General features: G+C 45.5%; 1 protein-coding gene across 1 annotated transcript in view; it reads left to right on the top strand.

Annotated features, from left to right (window-relative positions):
• Positions 1-976: 976 nt before the first annotated feature.
• LOC112078667 (netrin receptor UNC5A-like) overlaps positions 977-10,194 on the top strand; it is a gene marked incomplete at its 3' end in the record, with an annotated part of 21,484 nt that continues 12,266 nt past the window's right edge. The window contains exons 1-3 of the mRNA XM_070442114.1: positions 977-1,127; positions 5,191-5,499; positions 7,518-7,545. Coding sequence (XP_070298215.1) covers positions 977-1,127; positions 5,191-5,499; positions 7,518-7,545 — 488 coding nt within the window. The remainder of the gene's footprint in view (positions 1,128-5,190; positions 5,500-7,517; positions 7,546-10,194) is intronic.

Below are 10,194 nucleotides of genomic sequence, written 5' to 3'. Positions count from 1 at the left end.
ACACACACACACACACACACACACACACACAACACACACACACACACACACACACACACACCATCCAACACACACACACACACACACACACACACACACACACACACACACACACACACACACACACACACACACACACACACACACGAGACACACAACAATAACAAAACAACAAAAAGGTGATGGAGTATGGTGAGACTAGTTATAGTTATTGGTGAGACTAGTAACACAGGGACAGTGATGAGTATGTGAGACTAGTTATAGTTTATGGTGGGACTAGGTACACAAGGACAGTAGATGAGTATGGTGAGACTAGTTATAGTTATGGTGAGACTAAGTAACACAAGGGACAGTAGACGAGTATGGTGAGACTAGTTATAGTATATGGTGAGACTAAGTAACACAAGGGACAGTAGACGAGTATGGGTGAGACTAGTTATAGTTATGGTGAGACTAGGTAACACAAGGGACAGTAGATGGGTTGTGGGACTAGGTAACACAGGGGACAGTAGATGAGTATGGTGAGGACTAGGTAACACAGGGGACAGTAGATGAGTATGGTGAGACTAGTTAACACAAGGGAACAGTGGACGAGTATGGTGAGACTAGGTAACACAGGGGACAGTAGATGAGTATGGTGAGACTAGTTAACACAAGGGACAGTGGACGAGTATGGTGAGACTAGTTAACACAAGGGACAGTGGACGAGTATGGTGAGACTAGGTAACACAAGGGACAGTGGGACACAGTTGGTGTACAGTATAGGTTGGATGAAGGACAGACAGACTGACAGACGGAGGGATGAAGGATGGAAGGATGGGAGGAAGGGTAGTAGAACATAAAACAAAGAGCATTATCCTACTGCTGCGGGGACCGGGGCCGGGCCGGGGGCCAGGGGCGGGGGGCCCGGTGCCGAGGTGCCCACACACCTGGCTTGCTAGGCTTGATGCCCATAGGCTGGAAGCCCGTGGTCAAGATGGACGAGTCCGCTACGTCAGCGTCCAGACCCCCCCTTCTTGCGGCGGTAGACCAGGACCACCACGATGGAGTAATGAGGGTCAGACAGAGAGCTACGGGCTACAATACCCACGTACAGGGCCACATCCTCAACCCATGCAGCTTGAGAGGCGAGAGGAGACGAGAGAGAGAGAGAGAGAGAAGAGAGAGAGACGAGAGAGAGAGAGAGAGAGAAGAGAGAGAAGAGGAGAGAGAGAGAGAGAGAGACGAGAGAGAGAGAGAGAGATGAGGAGAGAGAGAGAGAGAGAGAGAGATGGTTAGTGTGAGGGGCACAGCATCATGCCAACGTACAGAGCCATTGTCCTCAGCTAAATTCACAGCTAGAGAGAGATGAGAGAGAGGTGGTGAAGGGAGAAGAAGGGAGAGAGGAATGGTGGGAGACAAAAAATAGACATTTAATTGTCATAATTGGTTAGGTCTGTCAAACAGTAAGTACTACACCAGTTAAAACTCTGTTCCCATCTGATCCTCAACCAGTTAACTGGTTGAGGTCAGATGGAACAGAGTTTTAGATCTCGTTCCCATCTGATCCTCAACCAGTTAGATCTCTGTTTCCATCTGATCCTCAACCAGTTATAACTTCTGTTCCCATCTGATCCTCAACCAGTTAGATCTCTGTTCCCATCTGATCCTCAACCAGTTAGATCTCTGTTCCCATCTGATCCTCAACCAGTTAGATCTCTGTTCCCATCTGATCCTCCAACAGGTCAATAGATTCTCTCAGCAGCACTACACATCACCTAGAAGCTATTGCTTTGGAAGAATAAACAAACACACTCTTCAGACCAACAAACACCACACACACACACCCATCTCACCACCAGAGGAGAGCAGTGGAAGGAGATAAATGGAGATTGAGTAACCTATTGACTCTGTAAGCCCCCCAACAGTGTGTGTGTCGTGTGTGTGTGTGTGTGTGTGTGTGTGTGTGTGTGTGTGTGTGTGTGTGTGTGTGTGTGTGTGTGTGTTGTGTGTGTGTGTGTGGTGTGTGTTCTAATCAGCAGCGTAGCAAGGGATAAGGGATTGTGCTCCGGCTGTCTCCTGGGCTGGGTGGTTTGTGGTGGCGGAGGTGGAGCTAAGCCTATAACAATGGTGTGTGGTGTGTGTGTGTGTGTGGTTGTGTGTGTGTGGTGTGTGTGTGTGTGTGGTGTTGGTGTGTGTGTGTGTGTGTGTGTGTGTGTGTGTGTGTGTGTGTTGTGTGTGTGTGTGTGTGTGTGTGTTGTGTGTGTGTGTGTGTGTGTTGTGTGTTGTGTGTGTGTGGTGGAGTTTGTGCTGTGCCACCTAAGTCTTCGGCTGGGAGGGATATTGTCAGAGGGAAAACATGAAGGAAATGGAATGGAAAACACTGATAGAGACCTGACGACTGATAGAGACCTGACAGACTGATAGAGACCTGACACACTGTATTGAGACCTGACACAATGATAGAGACCTGACAGACTGATAGAGACCTGCCAGACTGATAGAGACCTGACAGACTGATATAGAGACACCTGACTCACACTGATAGAGACCTGACTACACTGATAGAGACCTGACACACTATAGAGACCTGATAGAGACCGTGCCACACTGATAGAGACCTGACAGAGACTGATAGGAACCTGACACACTGATAGAGACCTGACACAGACTGATAGAGCCTGACAGACAGACTTGATAGAGACTGCACACAGAACCTGTACAGACTGATAGAGACCTGACACACTGATAGAGACTGACAGACTGATAGAGACCTGACACACTGTAACCTGACACACTGATAGAGACTGAAGCTGATAGAGATCCTGAAGACCACTGTAAGACTGACACACTGATAGACCCTGGAGACCACTGTAGAGACCTGACAGATGATAGAGACCTGACACACTGATAGAGACCTGACAGAGCTGATAGATGACACTGATAGAGACCTGACACACTGATAGGACCTGATCACATCTTGATAGAGACCTGACAGACACACTGATATGAGACCTGACACAGCTGATGAGACCATGACACACTGATAGCCTGCAGACACTGATAGGAGACCTGATAGAGACCTGACACACTGATAGAGACCTGACAACTGATAGAGACCTGACACACTTGAACTATAGAGACCTGACCATAGAGACCTGCCACTGATAGAGACCTGACACACTGATAGAGACCTGGCAGACTGATAGAGACCTGGACAGGACTGATTAGAGACCTGACAACTGATAGAGACCTGACACACTGATAGAGGACCTGACAGACTGTATAGAGAACCTGACAGACTTGATAGAGACCTGACAGACTGATAGAGACCTGCACACTGACTGACGACTGATAGAGACTGACAGACTGTAGAGACCTGATAACTGATAGGACTGACACCTGATAGAGACCTGACAGACTGATAGAGACCGACTTTTCTGATTTGGATAATTTGTGCAAATCATCCCATTTCTGCATTATTTGGTGTTTTACATTGGAGGGATGTTTTTTAATTATTCTGCATGCAGAATGTCCCTTTTTGTTGGTTAAATCTTGGTTGGTGAGCGGACCCAGACCTCACAACCACAAGGGCAATGGGTTCTATGACTGATTCCAGTATTTTTAGCCAGATCCTAATTGGTATGTCGTATTTTATGTTCCTTGTGATGGCATAGAAGGCCCTTCTTGCCTTGTCTCTCAGATCATTCAACAGCTTTGTGGAAGTTACCTTGTGGCGCTGATGTTTGGCCGAGGTACGTATAGTTTTGTGCGCTCTATGGCAACGGTGTCTAGGTGGAAATTTGTATTTGTGGTCCTGGCAACTGGACCCTTTTTTGGAACACCATTATTTTTGTCATACTTGAGATTTACTGTCAGGCCCAGTCCGACAGAATCTGTGCAGAAGATCTAGGTGCTGCTATAGGCCCTCCTTGGTTGGTGACAGAAGCACCAGATCATCATCAAACAGTAGACATTTGATTCAGATTCTAGTAGGTGAGGCCGGGTGCTGCAGACTGTTCCAGTGCCCTCGTCAATTTGTGGACAGGGTGTCTTCTATACTGATAACAAAGTTCAAACAGGTGCCATTAATACAGTAACGAGGGAGAACAGAGGAGCCTCATAAAGAAGAAGTTACAGGTCTGTGAGAGACAGAAATCTTGCTTGTTTGTAGGTGACCAAATACTTATTTTCCACCAAATTTGCAAATAAATTCATAAAAAATCCTACAATGTGATTTTCTGGAATTTTTTTCTCTTGTCTGTCATAGTTGAAGTGTACCTATGATGAAAATTACAGGCCTCTTCTTCATCTTTAAGTGTGAGAACTTGCACAATTGGTGGCTGACTAAAACTTTTTTGCCCCACTGTATTTGTTGAAGAGGGTGGGGCTCAGATGCATCCATGTCTCACCCCAGGCCCAGAGGAAAGAAATGGGTGTTTTTCGCCAATTTTACCCCACACGTGGATTTTATCATGTTTGATGTTTTCCCCCCAACAGGCCCTGATGCCAAATTGAGTCAAAAGCTTTTTGGAAATAAACAAAGAGAAGACTTTGTATTGTTTTGTTTTGCTTGTTTGTCAAAGAGTGGAATACGTACATTCCCTCTCTTCTCTTTCTCTCTCCCCCTCTCTGCTCTCTCTCTCTCTCTCTCTCTCTCTCTCTCTCTCTCTCTCTCTCTCTCTCTCTCGCTCTCTCTCTCTGTCTCTCTCTCTCTCTCTCTCTCTCTCTCTCTCTCTCTCTCTCTCTCTCTCTCTCTCTCTCTCTCTCTCTCTCTCTGTCTCTCTCTCTCTCTCTCTCTCTCTCTCTCTGTCTCTCTCTCTCTCTCTGCTTCTCTCTCTCTCTCTCTCTCTCTCTCTCTCTCTCTCTCTCTCTCTCTCTCTCTCTCTCTCTCTTCTCTCTTCTCTCTGCTCGTCTCTCTCTCTCTCTCTTTTAGAGATGAGGTCATTTCCTGTTGTGCTGTGACGGTGTGTGTGTCAGAGATGAGGTAATTTCCTGTTGTGCTGTGACGGTGTGTGTGTCAGAGATGAGGTAATTTCCTGTTGTGCTGTGACGGTGTGTGTGTTAGAGATGAGGTAATTTCCTGTTGTGCTGTGACGGTGTGTGTGTTAGAGATGAGGTAATTTCCTGTTGTGCTGTGGCGGTGTGTGTGTTAGAGATGAGGTAATTTCCTGCTGCTGTTGTTCACTCCTGGTCTCTGATCTGTTTTAGAGAACTCCCATCTGCTTACCATCCAGCCTGACCTCACCACCACCACTACCAGCTACCAAGGAACCCTTCACTCACGTCACGACGGCACCGCTAAGTTCTCATTGACCAACGGTCCGCTCCTGGACCCCTTACCCAACGGGTCGCACCACACCCTACACAACGGGAAGTTATCCTCTGACCCTGCTGAGTTTATGACRCGGCTGTCCAATCAGACGTATTTCAAGACGTTGCCGCGGGACGTGGCTAACACCTCGTATGGGACATTCAACTTCCTGGGGGGTAGACTCACCATCCCCAACACAGGTAAGAGCTGATTGGTTGATGGGTTTATTGATTGAACACGTACAGCACCAGTCAAAAGTTTGGACACACCTTCTCATTCCAGGGTTTATCTTTAATTTTGACTATTTTCTACATTGTAGAATAATAGTGAAGACATCAAAACTATGAAATAACACATATGGAATCATGTAGTAACCAAAAAAGTGTTTAACAAATCAAAATATATTTTAGATTCTTCAAAGTAGCCAACCTTTGCCTTGATGACAGCTTTGCACACTCTCAACCAGCGTCATGAGGAATGCTTTTCCAACAGTCTTGAAGGAGTTTCCACATATGCTTAGCACTTGTTGGCTGTTTTTCCTTCACTCTACGGTCCAACTCATCCCAAACCATCTCAATTTGGTTGAGGTCGGGTGATTGTGGAGGCCAGGTCATCTGATGCAGCACTCCATCACTCTCCTTCTTGGTCAAATAGCCCTTAAACAGCCTGGAGGTGTGTTTTGGGTCATTGTCCTGTTGAAAAACAAATGATATTCCCACTAAGTGCAAACCAGATGGGATGGTGTATTGCTGCAGAATGCTGGGGTAGCCATGCTGGTTAAGTGTGCCTTGAATTCTAAATAAATCCCAGACAGTGTCACCAGCAAAGCACCCCCACACCATCACACCTCCTCCTCCATGCTTCACGGTGGGAACCACACATGCAGAGATCGTACGTTCACCTACTCTGCGTCTCACAAAGACACGGTGGTTGGAACCAAATATCTCACATTTGGACTCATCAGACCAAAGGACAGATTTCCACCGGTCTAAAGTCCATTGCTCGTGTTTCTAGACCCAAGCAAGTCTCTTCTTCTTATTGGAGTCCTTCAGTAGTGGTTTCTTTGCAGCAATTCGACCATGAAGACCTGATTCACGCAGTCTTCTCTGAACAGTTGATGTTGAGATGTGTCTGTTACTTGAGATATGTCTGCTGGTAACTAATGAACTCATCCTCTGCAGCAGAGGTAACTCTGGGTCTTTCCTGTGGCGGTTCTCATGAGAGCCAGTTTCATCATAGCGCTTAATGATTTTTGCGACTGCACTTGAAGAAATGTTCAAAGTTCTTGAGATTTCCGGATTGACTGACCTTCATGTCTTAAAGTAATGATGGACTGTCGTTTCTCTTTGCTTATTTGAGCTGTTCTTGCCATAATATTGACTTAGTCTTTTACCAAATAGGGCTATCTTCTGTATACCACCCCTACCTTGTCACATCACAACTGATTGGCTCAAAGGCATTAAGGAAAGAAATTCCACAAATTCACTTTTAACAAGGCACACCTGTTTATTGAAATGCATTCCAGGTGACTACCTCATGGAGCTGGTTGAGAGAATGCCAAGAGTGTGCAAAGATGTCATCGAGGCAAAGGGTGGCTACCTTGAAGAATCTTAAATATAAAATATATTTAGATTTTTTTTAACACTTTTTGAGTTACTACATGATTCCATGTGTGTTATTTCATAGTTTTGACGTCTTCACTATTATTCTACAATGTAGAAAAGAGTCAAAATTAAAGATAAACCCTGGAATGAGTAGGTGTGTCCAAACTTTTGACTGGTACTGTATATATTTGAAGAAAAACGACATCATTATGGCAGCGGGTCTGTGTGAGTCTGTGTGGCCTTCTTTTCTAGTTTAGCAACATATACACGGTCGTCATACAAGCCACAGCCAATCTATATGTGTGTGCCTTAGCCATGTAGTCACCCATGTAGTCAGAAATGTAGTCAGTCATGTAGTCAGTCATGTAGTCAGTCATGTAGTCAGCCATGTAGTCAGCCATGTAGTCAGCCATGTAGTCAGTCATGTAGTCAGCCATGTAGTCAGTCATGTAGTCAGCCATGTAGTCAGTCATGTAGTCAGCTCAGTGGTCAGACCATGTAAGTCAGCATGTAAGTCAGACCATGTGGTCACCATGTAGTCAGGCCAATGTAGTCAGGCCATGTGATCCAGTCAAGTTAGTCAGCCGTGTAGTCAGTCGTAGTGTCAGACCGTGTGTCAGTCGTGTGGCAGTCATGTAGTCAGCCATGGTAAGTCGCTATGTTAGTCAGCCATGTAAGTCAGCTATGTAAAGTCAGCCATGAGTCAGCCATGTAGTCATTACATGTATCAGCCATGTAGTGCAGCCATGTCAAGTCAGACCATAAGTAGTCAGTCCATGTAGTCGCCATGTAGTCAGCCATGTAGTCAGCATTAAGCTGTAGTCAGCATGTAGTCAGTCATGTAGTCAGCTCATGTAGTCAGCTCATGTAGTACAGCCAGTAAGTCAGCCATGTAGTCCAGCTACAGCCATGTAGTCAGCATGCGATCAGCCATGATAGTCAGCCATGTAGTCAGTCCATGTAGTCAGTCAATGTAGTCAGCCATGTAGTCAGCATGTAGTCAGCATGTAGTCAGTCATGTAGTCAGCATGTGGTACCATGTAGTCAGTCATGTAGTCAGCCATAGTAGTCAGTCCATGTAGTCAGTCATGGTAGTCAGACCATGGTAGTCAGGTCAGTATGTACAGCCATGTATGTCAGTCGTGAGTACAGGCTGTAGCAGTCCTATAGTCAGTCCATGTATCAGCCATAGTAAGTGCGCCATGTAGTCAACATGTAGTCAGGCCATGTAGTCAGCCAATGTAGTACAGCCCATGTAGATCCAGTTCATGTAGTCATTGCCATGTAGTCAGCCAATTGTAGTCAGCCATGTAAGTCAGTCATGTAGTCATGCATGTAGTCAGCCATGTAGTCAGCTCATGTAGTCACGGTATCGCCCATGTAGTCAGTACATGTAGTCCAGCATGTAGTCGTCATAGTAGTCACCATGTTGTCAGCATGTAGTCAGCCATGTAGTACAGCATGTAAGTCATTATGTAGTCAGCCATGTAGTCAGCCATGTAGTCAGCCATGTAGTCCAGCCATGTAGTCAATCATGATATACAGCCATGTAGTCTTCAGTCATGTAAGTCAGATCATGTAGTCATATCCCATGTAGTGCAGTCTGTAGTCAGGCCATGTAAGTCAGTCCATGTATGTCAGCCCATGTAGTCAAGATATCCGTAGTCAGCCATGTAGTAGACCAGTAGTCAGCCATGTAGTCCAGCCAGTAAGTTCAGCCATGTTAAGTCATCATGTAGTCAGCCATGTAGTCAGCATGTAGTCAGCCATGTCAGTCATTCCATGTAGTCAGTCATTGAGTCAGCCATGTAGTCAGTCCATGTAGTTCATTCATGTAAGTCAGTCCATGTAGTCAGCCCATGTAGTCAGTCCATGTAGTCAGACCATGTAGTTCAGATCATGTAGTCAGCCATAGTAAGTCAGTCAGTAAGTCAGCACATGTAGTCAGTCCAGTCCAAGTAAACTGAATAGGGTCAATCTCTGTCTAATTAGTACTCTCTAACAGGCCAGAGACTTCATACCATGTTGCCACTGACTGTATAGGAATCTCATGCCCTGCCCATGCATGGAGGTTCATAAAGGGAGAGGAGAGGGACACCAGCAGCATAAGGGACAATGTTGACAGGCTGTGCTGAATCCCAAAATGCACCCTATTCCCTATGGGCCCTGGTTAAATAGCAACCCTATTTCCTATGGGCCCTGGTTAATGCAACCCTATTTCCTATGGGCCCTGGTTAATGCACCCTATTTCTATGGGCCCGGTTAATGCAACCCTATTTACTATGGCCTGGTTTAAAGTAGTGCACTAACGTAATGAATAGGGTGCCATGTTGGAACTACAGGCTGTTAGAGATGCTTCTAATTAAGTGTTTCAGACGTACGGATGAGGGAGAAAAGCACTGCAGGTTATCCTTCAGGCCATAAGGGTGAAGTTACCTAGACAACGATCGGGTCGCCATCCCAAACGGAAACCTTTCCCTGTAATAGTGCTCTACCTTATGACCAGAGCCCTTAAAAAAAAAATAGGCTAAAAGTAGTGCACTATTTACGGGATACAGTGTGTGAATTTGGGAGACATGCATAGAGAGTGAGAAATGCAGATTACCTTCGGCCATGAGTGATGATTACCCAGAACCCTGCGTCATCACCACTGACTGGACTTCTTTAATCCAAACTGCCAAGATGAAGAAAAAACTTCTACATAGCAACTTTTAAAAATGTCAGCTACAAATAATACCACATGGTATATTATATGAAGACATCACTACTAAATAGTCACCATTCAATATGATTACATTTGTAAAGTACTGTTCCTATTTCTGAAAACCACTGAAAGTCGTGTTAGATGAGCACTATATCCTGAACACGGCCCAGTAATTACGGTCAAACGGAGGGAGAGCAAGGACGGAAACATAGAGAGAGACGTACGACTTCCAGGAAAACGCACTTCTAGACCAAATGACTCAATTAGAACTTTCCATTGTTACTGGATCAGTGGAGACGGTTACTGGGCTCGCTTGTCTCAGTCAGTAAACCAGGGGTAGAAGGGTAACAGGTCACTGGCTAGTCGTGAGAGTGACGCACGACAAGTCTTGATGGTCCTGGTACTGTAGAACCATCAAAAGTCTGTAATCCTCTCTGTCTTCTCTTCTTGTCTCTCCTCCTCTCCCCATATCAGTAGTAGCTATTTAACGGATGTGAACAACATGGTTGGCCAAGTGTTTCTGTTGACTCAGATCTATTCCAGTAGTTCTATAAGTGACAACAGTGTTCTGATTGCCAAGAATCATTCAGTAG

The sequence above is a fragment of the Salvelinus sp. IW2-2015 genome, unplaced genomic scaffold (assembly GCF_002910315.2).
Source record: "Salvelinus sp. IW2-2015 unplaced genomic scaffold, ASM291031v2 Un_scaffold6053, whole genome shotgun sequence".
Classification (NCBI taxonomy): domain Eukaryota; kingdom Metazoa; phylum Chordata; class Actinopteri; order Salmoniformes; family Salmonidae; genus Salvelinus; species Salvelinus sp. IW2-2015.
The sequence above is the reverse complement of the archived record's forward strand: the minus strand, read 5'-3'. Positions and strand labels throughout refer to the sequence as shown.